Source organism: Salminus brasiliensis, chromosome 12, assembly GCF_030463535.1.
Source record: "Salminus brasiliensis chromosome 12, fSalBra1.hap2, whole genome shotgun sequence".
Taxonomy (NCBI): domain Eukaryota; kingdom Metazoa; phylum Chordata; class Actinopteri; order Characiformes; family Bryconidae; genus Salminus; species Salminus brasiliensis.
In genome coordinates, this window is record NC_132889.1 from 35,400,855 (window position 1) to 35,417,238 (window position 16,384).

General features: G+C 44.1%; 1 protein-coding gene across 1 annotated transcript; it reads left to right on the forward strand.

The window, feature by feature from the left end:
- Window positions 1–2,057: 2,057 nt before the first annotated feature.
- On the forward strand, window positions 2,058–10,836 carry syt5a (synaptotagmin Va). Its single transcript, XM_072693584.1, has 9 exons — window positions 2,058–2,208; window positions 2,376–2,390; window positions 3,830–4,002; window positions 4,139–4,225; window positions 7,250–7,417; window positions 7,584–7,751; window positions 8,301–8,418; window positions 8,685–8,818; window positions 10,627–10,836. Exons 1-9 carry the CDS (start codon window positions 2,058–2,060, stop codon window positions 10,834–10,836), a joined length of 1,224 nt encoding a protein of 407 aa, XP_072549685.1.
- Window positions 10,837–16,384: the final 5,548 nt, after the last annotated feature.

Below are 16,384 nucleotides of genomic sequence, written 5' to 3' on the forward strand. Positions count from 1 at the left end.
TCTGCTGGGAGCGAGTGGAGAACAGGGCAGCGGAGTGGGCCACGGCCTGAGAGCGCTAATGTGTGCACGGTGATTACGCGGGCATTTGTGTATAATGAGCATTGTTCTTGGTTATGCTTGGTTATGATGTTATTATGATGCCAATTTTGAGGATAATGCAGTGGTCCCAAAGACAGGCCTTCAGAACCAACATCGGGCAGCCAGCTCCTCATGGGTTGGGTCAGGAGTGATAGAGGAAGGCAGGGGCAGCTGGTAGTAACACTGATACAGTAGTGGTACAGGTACTGCACAATCACTTTGATAAACACTATGGGGACAAAAGTATTGGGACACACTTCTTAACTGAATTCAGGTGTTTTGTGTCATTGTTCAGTCTAATTGCCACAGTCGTGTAAAATCAAGCCCCTATAAATTTCCTCCCTCCTAGATCTTCCACTCATCCATAGATCATCCATCAGCTATGAATGGTATTATTGAACAGTGGGATTATTTAGGAGGAACCACAGAGAGCAGCTCAGCCACCGAGTGTCTGTCAGACCACGTAAAGTTACAGAGTCAGGGCCGAGTGCTGAGCTCAGAGCATAGTCACCAACTCAATAACTGCAAAGGGGCTACAGTTGTCGTAAAAAAAGCTCCTGTAGGTGCAGTGTGTAGGTGTCCCAATACTTTTGTCCACATAGTTGATTTAGTATTTCAGTGCCTTTTTAATCGTTAAATTAATAGCTTCAAAATCATTGTAATATTCAACTGATTTGTACCCTTGTTACTTTGGGCTCAGCACGCCAGCTAATGCACGGTGTTATTTTGGTTAAGCGGGCAAGACGACACTCGAGAGAACTACGCAAGGCTGCGCAACTCGAGTTATATTTCAAAAATATTGGGACACCTACACATTGCAGCTACAGGAGCTTTTTTTTACGACAACCCCTTCTAAACCCATAGGCATTAATATGGAGATGGTCCACTTTGCAGTTATTGAGTTGGTGACTTTTCTGCATTATGCTCTGAGCTCAGCACTCAGCATGCTTCTTTCACTTTCTGTGGCAGTTCTGTATCTCTCATCTTGTCCACAAATGCATGTGTAAAGCCTATCCTTTAGAAGTGTCTATCCTTTAAGTGCGAATTGCATCTGACTGTAGGGGGAGCCCAGGAGCAAGATGTACAGATTCTTTACCACAGGACGCGATTTCTCCCCCCAAAAAATCTCCAAATGCAGCTTAGACCCAGGGGTTTCCAATAATAGCATGACCCCAACTAAGCTACTAAAAAATTTAGCCCAAGGCCAGCTGGTTTCAGATGGCCTAAGCTGGTCTTTGATGGTCAAGGTGGTTGTAAATCTGGCTATTCAGGTGAAAACATACCCTAAGATAGTAAAAGTAGCTCAGTTCTGCTGGTCGTCAAGCAGAACTGATCATACTGGTTGACTAGTTTGGTTAAGTGGATAACCCAGTTTGGTCAAGCTGGTCATACTGGTGGACCAGCATGGTCAGGTAGGTCATGCTGGAAAGCCAGCATGTTCATGCTGGTCAACTGGCTTCTTCACACTTGTAAACCAGCGTGGTCATGCTGGTCAACCAGCATGGTCATGATGGTTCTGCTGGTCGGGAACATGGGTGGGCTTTGGCTTTAATCCAGTGGTGGAATTTTATTTGCAGTTTTGCAGTTTGATATGTTTGAAACTCAACACTGTGTGATGTTCTACGGATTGATGAAAAAAGAGGGAGTCCAGAGAGAGAGAATAGAGGAGAGAGAGAGAGAGAGAATAGAGGAGAGAGAGAGAGAGAGAGAGAGAGAATAGAGGAGAGAGAGAGAGAGAGAGAGAGAGAGAGAGAGAGAGAGAGAGAATAGAGGAGAGAGAGAGAGAGAGAGAGAGAGAGAGAGAGAGAGAGAGAGAGAGAGAGAGAATAGAGGAGAGAGAGAGATTATAGGGACAGGTGGGGTTTTTGGGTCAGTAATGAAAGATGTGCTGTGTGAGCTTTGGTGATTAGGGCCTCTGAAAGCCCCTCGATTCACAGTACTTCTGTTTGTTTTTGTTTTTTTTCCATAGCTGATCAGCCATGCGATCGGTCAGCCTGCAGCAGCGAGTGCGGCGGGCGGCGGAGCCGGAGGCTGAACCTGCCCCCGCCCCGCCACCTCCACCTTCTCACCACTCTCACAACTTCATGAACATGAAGAACAAGTTCTTCAATGAGCTCAGCCACCTGCCCAGTGAGTACCAAGCCCTGGTTCCCTCGATAACAGTGTGAGGAGGTCAGGTTTAAGCAGTCACTGAATAAAGTGTGAGCTAGACTCTGTCTTCATCTTTCTGTCTTCATGGTCACCCTCACTGTTTCTCTCTTTTACTGAACTTCCAATCATTCCATCTGTCATCTCAGACCCCAAAATCAAATGTAAGTTTCCATCAGTCTGTTCGTCTGTCTGTCCACCCATTCATCAGTCTGCAAAATGTTTGATCCCTTTGGCCATTCATCCAACCCATCCATCCATCCATCAGACTATCCATTTGTTCGTCTTTCCATCCATCCATCCATTCCTCTGTCCATCAGCCCATTCGTCTGTCCATCATCACTCTATTAGTCCATGCATTCATCCATCAATCCACCCATCTCTCAATCCATCACTCATCCATCTACCCACCCATCCATTAGACTGTCCATCTGTCCGACTTTTCATCCATGTAGTAATGAATCCATCCATCCATCCATTCACCCCTCTTTCCATCAGTCCATTTGTTTGTCCATCCATCCATCTATACATTAGTCCATCCAACAATCCATCAGTCATCCATCCACCCATCAGCCCATTCGTCTGTCCACCACCACTCTATTAGTCCATACATTCATCCACCCATCTACCGGTCCATCAGTCCACCCATGCATCCAGCAGACTATCCATCTGTCCTACTTTTCATCCATGTAGGAATTAATCCATCAGTCCTTCACCCATACATCCCTCTGTCCATCCGTCAATCCATCAGTCATCCATCCATCCATCCCTCTGTCCATCCGTCAATCCATCAGTCATCCATCCATCCATACATCCCTCTGTCCATCCGTCAATCCATCAGTCATCCATCCATCCATACATCCCTCTGTCCATCAGTCAATCCATCAGTCATCCATCAGTCATCCATCCATCCATCCATCTGTCCATCTGTCAGTCCACCAGTCATCCATCCATCCATACATCCCTCTGTCCATCCGTCAATCCATCAGTCATCCATCCATCCATCCCTCTGTCCATCCGTCAATCCATCAGTCATCCATCCATCCATACATCCCTCTGTCCATCAGTCAATCCATCAGTCATCCATCCATCCATCCATCCCTCTGTCCATCCGTCAATCCATCAGTCATCCATCCATCCATCCATCTGTCCATCTGTCAGTCATCCATCCATCCATACATTCCTCTGTCCATCTGTCAGTCCACCAGTCATCCATCCATCCATTTGTCCATCCTTTAATCCATCAGTCATCCATCCATCCATCCATCTGTCCATCCATCATTCCATCAGTCATCCATCTACCCATCCATCTTTCTGTCTATCTATCTATCACTCCATCCATCATCCATCGATACATCCATTAGGCCATCCGTCTGTCCATCTTGCCATCCTTGTATCCATTAATCCATCCAACAATTCATCAGTCATCCACCCATCTGTCAACACATCAGTCCATCCATCTACCCATCCATCCAAACTTTCCATCCATTCATTTGTTCATCCATCAGTCTGTCTGTCTGTCTATCCATCCACCCATCTGCCCATCCATACATCATGAATTCATCCATTCATCACTTACCTATTCTCTGTCTCTCTGTTTCAGTGCCCATGTGGGCGATCGGGGCCATCGTAGTGGTGGTCCTCGCCCTGGTGGGCTGCTTGGCCTTCTGCATCTATAAGAAGTGTTTAGGAGGGAAGAAGAAAGCAAAGAAAGTGCGAGAGAGGAAGGGTGGACGCCGGCGGAGGAAAAAGGAGGGTGACGGAGATGATGGAGAGGTGAGAGGGGGATTGAGGGGGAAACTCTGGAGATAAGCACATGCTGGAGAAATGGGACATGATTCATGAATATGATTCAGTTTGATTGAGAGAAAAATGAATCTAATCGTGATTTTTCCCATAACGTCAATTTCAGGAGGAGGCGAAGCAAGAGGAGGAAAAAGAGCAAGAATTCTTCGGCAAACTGGAATACAGTCTGGACTACAACTTCACAGACAATCAGGTGTGTGTGTGTGAGAGATTTTGGGAGGATAAACATGCCTGAAGCACCTCCTCTCTAATGTAACGGACTACAAATCCCATCTCTACCATGTTCCTGTGTCTACAAGTCCCTTTTAACCCTGTTATCTTTCATTCCTGGCTTCACATATCAGAGGGGGGACTTGGCTTTGTACCACAAAGCAGAAGCCAGCCAACGTCCAGCCCAAAACTCTCCCCCCTCTTAGTGTTACAGTCTTCTACAGTCCCAAGACATCATAAGCTTAGGCATGGTCCCAACTAGCAAAAGAGGTCATAGTAATGGCGGAGCAGTAAATGACCTGCTTCAGGTGTGTGGATTGTCCAGCTCAGTATAATCTCTGTTATGGCCGTCAGAGGTTCTGCTGCAGTGTAAACTGTCTGACTGAAAGCATTACACTACAGTGGTATTGTGGTACGGTGGCATTTCTGAGTCATGCCTGGTCAGTTATCTCGTCTGTTATCTCGTCTAAGCAGTGTATGAAGCTCCTACATCAGCCTTTTAATCACATAACTCTTCAAAAGTTTGGAACTGACATTTAAAAGATTAAAATTAATATATTTTAAATAAATAAATAAGTCCCATTTGGTTGCAGCTTCAAGTATCCAGACATTTAAGTGAATGTCTTTCAGCTATTTTACGGTGCATCCATGACATGACACAGGCACTTGGTTGTGCCTGCAGAGCTTGTTTACTCGTTTGTAAATGCAATAGAAAAGTATTGGCAATATAACAGGGCGCTCTGGAGGAGCCACCAAGTAAGCCGTCAAGTAAGGCCAACATGCCCAAAGCCATCCAGTAACTAGAGGGGTATAACGCCCCATAGCATTGGGAGCCAGTACCTCTGGGATATGTTTGGGGGCCATTTTTTACACTAAAACCAAAGAAATCATCCATTATCAGTACCTGACCTCACTAATGCTAACTAAAGGTGCACATATTTGTCACTGTACACTGTACAACAAAATGTGTCCTCCACATTTAACCCATCTGTGGTAGTGAACACACACACACTAGTGAACTAGGGGCAGTGAGTACACACACCCCCAGAGCGGTGGGCAGCCAACTCCAGCACCCGGGGAGCAGAGAGGGTAAAGGGCCTTGCTCAAGGGCCCAACAGTGGCAGCTTGCCGAGCCCGGGAATCAAACCCACAACCCTGTTATCGATAGCCCGGCGCTCTAACCGCTGAGCCACCACTGCCCTTAACTAATGACCGAATCCCATCAAATCCTTACAGCAATGTTCCAAAACCTAGAGTAAGGCATTTGCAGAAGAATAGAGGCTGTTACTGCAGAAATGTTAATACAGTCTCCTGCTTATTATTCTTGATTTCAGAAGCGACCAGTCATAAGCTAAGTATTTGTTGGCTAACCACTACTAGACTAACCAATCATAAACTTGTCAATAATAAGCTAAGCAATGACAGGCTAATCACTTATAGGCCAAGTGATTGTAGGCAAGCCAATTACAGGCTATGTAATTATAGGTTCACCACCATAATAGACTAACCAATGAAGACTAACCAATTATAAGCTAAGTATTTGTAGGCTAGTCAATTATAGGCTAAGTATTTGTAGGCTAGTCAATTATAAGCTAAGTATTTGTAGGCTAGTCAATTATAGGCTAAGTATTTGTAGGCTAGTCAATTATAAGCTAAGTATTTGTAGGCTAACCACTACAAGACTTACCAATCATAGACTTAACAATAATGAAGTTAACATTTATAGGCTAACCAATTATGGGCTAAGTAACCGTAGGCTAACCAATCATAGACTAATCAATTATTTGCTAGCCAATCATAAGCTAATCAGTCAAAAGCCAGTATGTATCAAATATCAGCTAATCAATCACAGCAATGTTCCAATATCTATTGTAAAGCCTTTGCAGGCCTTTGTAGTCTAAGGCCTTTGCTGTTCTTACTCTTGATTTCAAAAGCAATTCTGGACAAGCAGGTGTCTACAAACTTTTGGACATGTAGTGTAAGTGTATAAAGTGAGTCTATAATGCCCATCCTGTGCAATCGGACCAGTTTCAGATCATCAGTAGGACAATAGGGAGCTGTAAATAAGAATTTAGGAGTATTAGACGGGCTCCTGAGTAGCACAGATGTCTACAGCATTGGTCCTAACACTGGGAGATCATCCAGTGTGATGCCTGGTGATGCCACAACCATCCTCCTCAGTGGCAGTGCAGGGGTCTGTTAGCTGGCATAACAGCACTGGCAGTAAGTGTTCTCCTCTAAACGGGCTGAGCTCTCTATTAACGGCAGTTCGAAAAGATGCAGCAGAGCTTAAAAATTGGGAAACCTCCATGTGACCTCCATGAGGAAGCTCATGCTAGCCTTTACTGTCCCAGCACTGGTAGCATTGGACATATGTGGCGGGGGGGAGTGGGTGGCAGCTGGTTATGACTAAGGTGTCTAGTTAGTAATATTTAAATATACACCTGAACAAGCTGCTATTATTCCAGACACTGGGGGCAGAACTGTGTGTATATACATATACACACACTATGTGGCCATAAGTACTGGGACACCTGCTCTTTCATTGTTTTTCTGAAATCAAGGGTATTAAAAGAGTTTATTCTGCTTTTGTTGGAGTAACTGTTTCTATTGTCCTGGGAAGAAGGCTTTCTACTAGATTCTGGAACACTGTTGTGAGGATTTGATTGCATTCAGTGACAAGAGCATTAGTGAGGTCAGCATGTTGGATGACCACCAACCCCCCACCTCATCCCTAACTCATCCCAAAAGTATTGGATAGGGCACCATCATTCCAGAGAACACAGTAGTTCCACTGCTCTACAGCTCGGTGCTGGGGGGCTTTATACCCCTCTAGCTCACGCCTGGCATTAGACATCATGGTGCCAATGGGTTCCAGTTTATCTGCTCCAGAGAGTCCTATTGAATTGACAGCACTTCCACCACCCACAGCTTATTAGTGAATAACTCAGTCACTCAAGTTGCTGCATCATTAACATGTGTTTCTTACATCTCCTTTCTCCTACAGCTTATTGTTGGCATCCTGCAAGCTCAGGACCTGCCTGCTATGGATATCGGTGGAACCTCTGACCCCTACGTCAAAGTGTACATGCTCCCTGACAAGAAGAAGAAGTTTGAGACGAAGGTTCAGCGCAAGAACCTGTGTCCCGTTTTTAACGAGACATTCATTTTCAAGGTGTGGGTGATCCCTTGGTCTGTAACTGTAACTTCTAGAACGTTTAAACCCAAGTCAGTGAGTCGGCTTAAAGAACCACTTTTTGCATCAATCACTGTAGATGTTCTTGGGTAGAAATCACTGATGAATGCATCTCAAGAAGCTTTCTCTCCTGTCCGTTCTCCAGATCCCCTTCAACGACCTGGCTGGACAGACTTTGGTCTTGCAGGTGTTTGACTTTGACCGCTTCGGCAAGCATGATGTGATCGGCGAGATCAAGATAGCCATGAACAGTATTGACCTGGGACAGCCTATCCATGAGTGGAAAGACCTTGTGGGAGGAGAGAAAGAAGAGGTGAGGCTTCTAGATGTGTCTTGGAATCTTCTCAACCTGTGTTTCTCAGCTGTTTCCCAGTTGTAATACACCCTCCTCAGGATGGCCTTGGGAAAGAGCTACGTGGAGCTGTTAAGTTCAGCCCATAGGTACCAGCAAAGCTCTTGTCTTGAATCAGGGAGTTGAAGAAGGGCTGAAGAACTCACTTCAGCTTGACCTCCTGGCTTAGGTGTTCTTCTGGGGTTTGGATCCAGAAGCTCTGCCACAAGTCAGGGGTTCCCAATCCCAAACCTGCACTCTGTGCTGGCCATTTATGATCTGATTATCCTAAAAACATGTTATTGCCAGGTGCCTCAGTGCCTGGAGGACCACCGATCTGCAAGATGTAGTGTTTTCATGCTGTGACACACCTCAGGAAGGGCTTCTTCTTTAGTTCAATGTTTCATCAGTTGTGTTGGAAGCTGAGGAAACTGTAAAATCTGCAGGGCAGGGTCCTCTAGAACCAGGCTTAAGGCCCACTGTCTCCGAAGATGTATTTGTTTATCTGTTTGCGTTCTTCTCTCTGAGCAGCAAGAAAAGCTGGGTGACATCTGCATCTCCCTGCGATATGTTCCCACCTCTGGAAAGCTCACAGTCTGTGTAATGGAGGCCAAGAACCTGAAGAAGATGGACGTGGGTGGTTTATCAGGTCAGTGGTGGTTGGTTCTCTGATCAGTGAATACCTGCTACAGGTGCACTGGGAATCTAGGATGGGTTAGAGCTTAAATGTCTCATCTAAGGATCATCTAATGGCCCATGCCCCAATGCTTTCCCAACTCTACCATATTGGATTTAGCTGAAAATAACCCTTAATAAAGATGACATGCATGTTTCACTGGACTGTGTGAGCACTGTTGCTCGTTACTCTAATTAGCATATCCATTGCTAATTTGCGCTTGTTCTTCCTTCTCTTAGATCCTTTTGTAAAGGTGGTTCTTCAGCACAATGGAAAACGCCTGAAGAAGAAGAAGACAACAGTTAAACAGAACACACTGAACCCGTACTTCAATGAAAGCTTCAGCTTCGAGATCCCCTTTGCTCAGATACAGGTAAAGCACTGTTGAGATCACTGTCACTAAACACACCATCACCATCACCATCACCAAACTGGGTTCCTTCTGGGCCAGAAGGCTTGCAGAGATTAGCAACCTGGTGTTCAAGCCCTTACTTATTAGCTGATATGTTCAGGATCAGCTGCTTAAATGAGGAGGAGCAGTAAAGCCTGCAGTGTTTTAGCCCAGCAGCAGTGGCTAACCAGTCCAGGACTAACCAAACATAGACTTGTCAATAATATGCTAATCAATTAAATATTACGTGATTGTAGGCTAGCCAATTACAGGGTAACTAATTGGAGGTTCACCAACATAATAGGCTAACCAATGAAGACTTACCAATTATAAGCTAGGTATTTGTAGGCTAGTCAATTACAAGCTAAGTAATTGTAGGGTAACCACTACTAGACTAACCAATCATAGACCTAACAATAATAAAGTTACCAATCAAAGGCTAAACAATTATAAACTAAGTGATTCTAGGCTAGCCAATTACAGGGTATCTAATTGTAGGTTCACCAATAATTACACAGCTTTACTTTGGACAAATTTGCCAATAATAAGCTAATGAATAATAGGCTAATCAATTATGAGCTAATTAATCATATACAGTCACAGAAAATATGCTAACTAATTATAGGACTAAGTAGCAAAAAGCTAAGTAATTGTAGGCTAACAATCATAGACTTGTGAATAATAGGCTAACCATTGAAGACTAACCAATTATAAGTGAAGTATTTGTAGGCTAACCTCTACTAGACTAGCCAATCATAGACTTAACAATAATGAAGTTACCAATCACAGGCTAACCAATTATAAGCTAAGTGATTATAGGCTAGCCAATTACAGTGTATCTAATTGTAGGTTCACCAATAATTACACAGCTTTACTACGTATAAACTTGCCAATAATAACCTAACAACAATAATAATAATACTAACCAATTATAAGCTAATTAATCATATACAGTCAAAGAAAATATGCTAACCAATTATAGGACTAAGTAGCAGAAAGCTAAGTAATTGTAGGCTAACAATCATAGACTTGTGAATAATAGGCTAACCATTGAAGACTAACCGGTTATAAACTAAGTATTTGTAAGCTAGTCAATTATAGGCTAAGTATTTGTAGGCTAACCACAACTAGACTAACCAATCATAGACTTAACAATAATGAAGTTACCAATCACAGGCTAACCAATTATGGGCCAAGTAACTGTAGGCTAACCAATCATAGACTAACCAATTATTTGCTAGCCAATCATAAGCTAATCAGTCAAAAGCCAGTCTGTTAATCATAGGCGAAGTAATTGTGGGCTAATCACTACTACACTAATCAATCATAGACATGTCAATAATGAGCTAACCAATGACAGGCTAACCAATTATAGGCCAAGTGATTGTAGGTTCACCAACATAATAGGCTAACCAATGAAGACTAAGCAATTATAGGCTAAGTATTTGTACCAATACCGACTTAGCAATAATGAAGTTACCAATCACAGGCTAACCAATTATGGGCCAGGGAACTGTAGGCTAACCAATCATAGACTAACCAATTATTTGCTAGCCAATCATAAACTAATCAGTCAAAAGCCAGTCTGTTAATCATAGGCAAAGTAATGTAGGCTAACCAATCACAGGCTACCCAACAGGCTAATTCAGCCTACATAGACACACTGACCAACGCAGATCATACAGTACACCTGCCTGGTTACAGGGCACTCTGACCGAGGAGTGTCCAGCTGAGGAGTGTGTGTGATAACCCCTGATCTTACACACGGTCTGTGCTCTGTATCCCTGCAGAAGATCCAGGTGCTGATCACAGTCTATGACTACGATAAGCTGGGCAGTAATGATGCTATTGGGAAGTGCTGGATTGGCTATGGAGCCAGCGGAGTGGGCCTACGCCACTGGTCAGACATGCTGGCCAACCCCAGACGCCCTGTGGCCCAATGGCACACACTCCAGCCGGAGGAGGAAGTGGACGCAGCCCTGAAGGCCCCTATCCGCTAAACACTCAAACACACACACTCTTTTTTTTCTTTTTTTCTATACTTCAGAAACACACTCCCCTGCTGAAATACCCAGCTCCAGACCAGCGTTTGGTAACTGGTTTCAGATGGCCTGCTGGTCTTTAATGGTCAAGGTGGTTGAAAAGCTGGTTATCTAGGATAAAACATACCCTATGCTGGTTTAGCTAAACCATGCTGGTCATCAAGCTGGTCATACTGGTTGATTGGTTTGGTAAAAGCTGTTTGACCAGTTTGGTCAAAATGGTTATGCTGGTAATGCTAATCAACCAGCATGGTCATGATGGTCATGCTGGGTAACCACCTTGCTCATGCTGATTGATCTTGATGGTCATGCTGGTCAACCATGTTGGTTATGCTGGTCGACCAATGTGAACATGATGGTAAGGCTGGTCAACAGCATGGTAATGATGGTCAAGCTAGTCAACCAGCAGGGTAATGATGGTCATACTGGTCAACAACTTTGCTAATGCTGTTTGATCTTGTTTGTGATGGTAGTGGTAGTCGACCACCGTGGTCATGATGGTAATGCTGGTCAACAGCATGGTCATGATAGTCATGCTGGTCAGCCACCTTGGCCATTCCTCAATCAACCAGCGTAATCTTGATGGTCAGGCTGGTCGAACAGTTTGATCTTACTGGTTGACTAGCTTGGTCAGATTGGTCACCAGCTAAACCATCAACGCCAAGCAAAAACACACCTCATGCTGGTCAAGAATTGAGCTGGTCAACCAGCTTGAGCTGGTTTTCAGCAGATGTAAATGCTAATATCTAGCCTACCTGCTAAACACACACCTGAGGACCTAGCGATTGGAATACCTGTCCAGCGTTGTGTTGACCCAGTACAGACGTATCCTTAGCTGACAACGCACACTTTACACCCGAGTCCCGTCATTAAAGATGTTTCTGGCAATGTTTCCGTCACGTCCCGCTGTGAGTAACCCATGACCTGTTCCATCTGCACTACCACACCCACTACCAAGCCATCCACACACACACACACACACACGCACACACACACACAGGGAGCCATCTAACTTTCCTTTTTCATAATGTTACTCCTTGGAGCATTTCATTGTTTGTGTATGTTCAAGAGTGTATATGAGTGTTGTGTGTGTGTGTGTATGCTGTATATGAGTGTATGGAAAGAGTATGCGTGTGTGTTTGTCAGTAAATACACTGTATTCAAATGTATTGAAGAGTATTGTCCAGTTTACTATCCTTGTTCTGCACTGTGAAATGCTGTAAATACAACGACAGGATCAAACCCACATGTGAACTTCTTTCTTCAGCATTTATTTTATTTTCTTTCTTCAGCATTTATTTTATTTTCTTTCTTCAGCATTTATTTTATTTTCTTTCTTCAGCATTTATTTTCCAAGTTCAGAGTACAAATTCCGACTTCCAGATTCCAAATTCTGAATTCTAAATTCCGAATTCCATGTTCCGGATTCCAAATTCTAAATTCCGAATTCCATGTTCCGGATTCCAAATTCTAAATTCCAAATTCCATGTTCCGGATTCCAAATTCTATGTTCCAAATTCAATGTTCCGAGTTTTAAATTGTGAATTCCACATTCCGAATTCCAAATTCTGAGTTCCGAATTCCGAGATCCGAATTCCAGGTTCCGAGTTCCGAATTCCGAGTTCCAAATTCCAAATTCTAAATTCCGAGTTCCAAGTTCCGAGTTCTGAGTTCCAAACTCTGAATTTCATGTTCCAAGTTCCACGTTCCGAATTCTAAATTCAATGTTCCGAGTTCCAGATTCAGAGTTCTGAGTTCCAAACTCCGAATTTAGGTGTTCTGTGGAAGCTTTTGACACAGTCGTCCCCCACTTTTAAAACAAGCCGAGCACTAAATCAATAAATGTTAATAGTAATTCAGTTCATTCTTTTAATTTGCACTTTCAGGAAGAGCTCGCTTACTAAAGATACGTGTCCATTAGTTGTTAGCTGCATCAGCCACTATTTACACCTCACAGTAGGGTCGCCACCCGTCCTGAAAAATACAGAATCGTCCTTTATTGGGCACTGAAATGTTGCGTCCCGTACTGAACCAATTTAGTTCCGTATTTCTATAAATGTCCCATACAGACGTGAGGGGGGAAGAGGCAGCGTCAGCGGAGATGATTACAAGGCAAATTGTAAAATGGGCAAAGCTTATTTTAGTAGACTGTTGTGGTTTGATTGATTGTTTAGGATGATTATTTATTAACTATTATTCCATTAGTATGCTTTGTTCTTTAAACAGCCATATATTATATTTACATTGGCTCATACTACTGAATATTAAATAAATTATAATTTATTAAACTTATCCTAATTCCTAAATACATCCGACGCCAAACTTGGAGGATGATCACACTTTTTAAAGGAAGTGGAGAACTATACAGGGCTAAATGTTTAGGAAAAGGGCAGGGTTGAGGGTTGTAGGGTGCCGGTTTGTGGAAGGGACAGTGCCGTGAGGGGTATGTGGAGCATGCCAGCGTACGCAGGAGCTGGAGCTGCTGTTGGACAGCAGCAATGGGTCTGGATTAATCTTGTGTTCTGTTTCTGTCGTGATCCAGGGGCAGAGCTGCCCTAAGCCAAACATGTGAGCAGGGAATTAGAGGGGTGGAGGGGATGAGAGAGAGAGAGAGAGGACAGGACACTAAGGTCACCCAGCAGGAAGGGAGGGAGGGAGAGGAGCGAGCTAGGAGTCTGTAGAATACAGTATTATTGACACTCCGTAAAACCATGCGGATCTAGACCAGCAGCTTCAGTAGCTATCGAGCGTAGCATGATTGCTGGAGCTGCATCAAGTCATTCCAGAAGGCCTGAAGCCTTTTCATCACTCCAGTCTCGAGAGTCGGCTCTGCGGATGGACGCTCCTTCTTGATGAAGCTATGGTAACTCAGATAACCCCTTGGTATGCATAACTTTAGGTGGATGGGCTCCAACAGCAGAAGACCACGTCAGGTTCCACTTCTGTCCGCCAAGAACAGAAAGCTGAGGCTGCAGTGGCTCAGCACAGGCCCACCAACACTGGACAGTTGGAGCCTGGAGAAACGGAGCTTGCTCTTTTGTAAACCAGCCTGGACACCCTTACACCACCATCTCCACCAGCCTGGACTGTTGACACAATTGTGGTGGAGATGGTGGTGTAAGGGTGTGGGGAAGGTTTTCTTGGCCCACTTTGGGTTCATTACTACCAATCAATCATCGCTTGAGTACCACAGCCTGTTTGAGTCTTGTTGCTGACCATGTTTAGCCCTTCATAGCTACAATTGAGCCACCAGAAGTCATCTCAACCTGGTTTTCATAACAGTGAACACGGGTTCAGTGTTCCTCAGCGGCCTTCCCAGCTACCGGATCTGGACCCAATAGAACACCTTTGACAAAGGTGACAAAGCAAGCATATTGACCATTTGTGTTGGACACAGACATCTGCCCTTAGCCCAATAGTGAGTACATCCAGTAAGACAGTGAGCCCTCATGCCTCATGGGTGCCCCAGGGAGCAGAAAGGTGTACGGGCCTTGCTCAAGGGCCCGGCAGTGGCAGCAGCGGCAGCAGCAGCACTGGCAGCCCACAACCCTGTCATCAATAAGCTGATGGTTAATCAGATTGATGGTTATTTGAAGCAGCAATCCTGGTAGGTGGGAAATCATGGATTGTGTGATAAAATAATAGTTAAAAAATAGATACTGATGTAAATGATGAGAGTCCTGGCTTTTTTCTGTCCTGGCACTGGAGTGGTGGTGGGATAACCTTCCCCTGGGTGTCCGAACGCTCGCTGTCTTCAAACCCAGACTGAAGACCCTCCTCTTCCGAGAATACTTGGGCGAATAGCAGAGTGATCTCCTTACTGACTTGTGTTTAGTAGAGTCTAAACTTAGAGGATCTTTAAATTATTAGTCTATTTAAACTAGCTGAGGCTTTTCTTGGGTAAATAGTAAAGCACTTTTGTAAGTCACTCTGGATGAGAGGGTCTGCTAAATGCCTTCAATATAAATGTTAATGCATAATAGATTTATCTCTGTGAAGAGAGAGAGAGCGAGAGAGAGAGAGGGTGTGAGTGAGAGAGACAGACAGACAGCAGGACAGAAAATCAGTAGTTACACAACTCTGACGTAAGCAGCCACTGTGAAAGCAGCCAAATCTCAGTGCACATCTGTCCTGCTGTTAGATTTGAATGTTTGGCCAGACGGTAGACTATAGACTCAGTGAACCTCTCTGTGGACCTTCACACAGTCCAGCATCTGCTGCAGTCAGTTACCACAGACAGTGATTCCAAGTGGTGTCCTGTAACTTAGAAATAGACATGTTGACCCAAAGCTCACTTATTACAGACGTCAGTGGACAGGTGCTTAATTTGCAGGTGCAGAATTTGACAAAACACACGTTTTTCTCATGATCTGATCAGAAATCAAGCCTAAAGCATCCTCCTCCCCTGATCTAGCTCATGCACTATATGGACAAAAGTATTGGGACACCTGCTCATTCTTTTTTTTCTTTCTTTTTTTTCATTCTGCTTTTGTTGGAGTAACTGATCCCCACCGGACCTCCAACTGCCCAAATTCATCCCGAAAGTTTTGGATGCAGCACCAACATCCATCATTTAAGAGAACACTGCAGTTCCATGGCTCCACACTGTAAACCCCTTCAATTCCATGTCTTTGGTGCCAATAGGTTCATGTTTATCTGCTCCAGAGAGTCCTATTCTGTTGGCTATACTTATCTACAGGGACTAGACAGGCTATGTATGTGTGTGTGTGTGTGTGTGTATGTGTGTGCAAAGGGTGCAGCTTAAAGTAGCTAAATGCATTCATTAGAAGGGTTGTCCGCAAACATTTGGACATAAAGTGTGTTAATTAGATACTCTGTGATTTCTGGCTGCATCTTTGTCTTAAAAAATAAAATAAAATAAAATAAAATAAAATAAAATAAAATAAAATAAAATAAATAAAAAGGTTCTCCACTGTTTATGGACTGTCGCTTTCAGTAAGTCGCCACTAGAGGCCGCCATTAGTGCATCAGTGGCACTAATGACCACTGGCTTCTCAAATTTCTAGTGGAAGAAAGTGAAAGTGTACAGCACCTTTAGACCACCGGGCGGCGTGCTTAAAGAACAGACACCTCACAGGAGCCTGTGTGTCTTGGGGGTAGCATTGATCCTCCTCCTTGCACCCTCCCACGCACAATGGCCCGAGGCAAGCCGGAGGATTACAGTAACAATAGTGAGAGTGTTATTAGTGGGGGTCCATCTGCCAACAACTTACGCAAGTCGAAACGGTTGCCAGAGCATGTTCAGGACATCCATGAAAGGCAGTGAGCAGCAATAAGCAATGGTAGTCTTGTGAAAGCTGGTAGAGATGAAGAAGTAAAGGAAAGGGCATTTGCCCTGACATGTGATGCATTAGACTGCCGGTGCTATAAAACAAACACCAATACCCATTTAACCCATTTAATGTAGTCAAGGCTACAAGGCTGTAAAACCCCTGCCTAAATCAAGGCTGTAAAACCCCTGCCTCTGAAGGTCTCCTGTGGTATC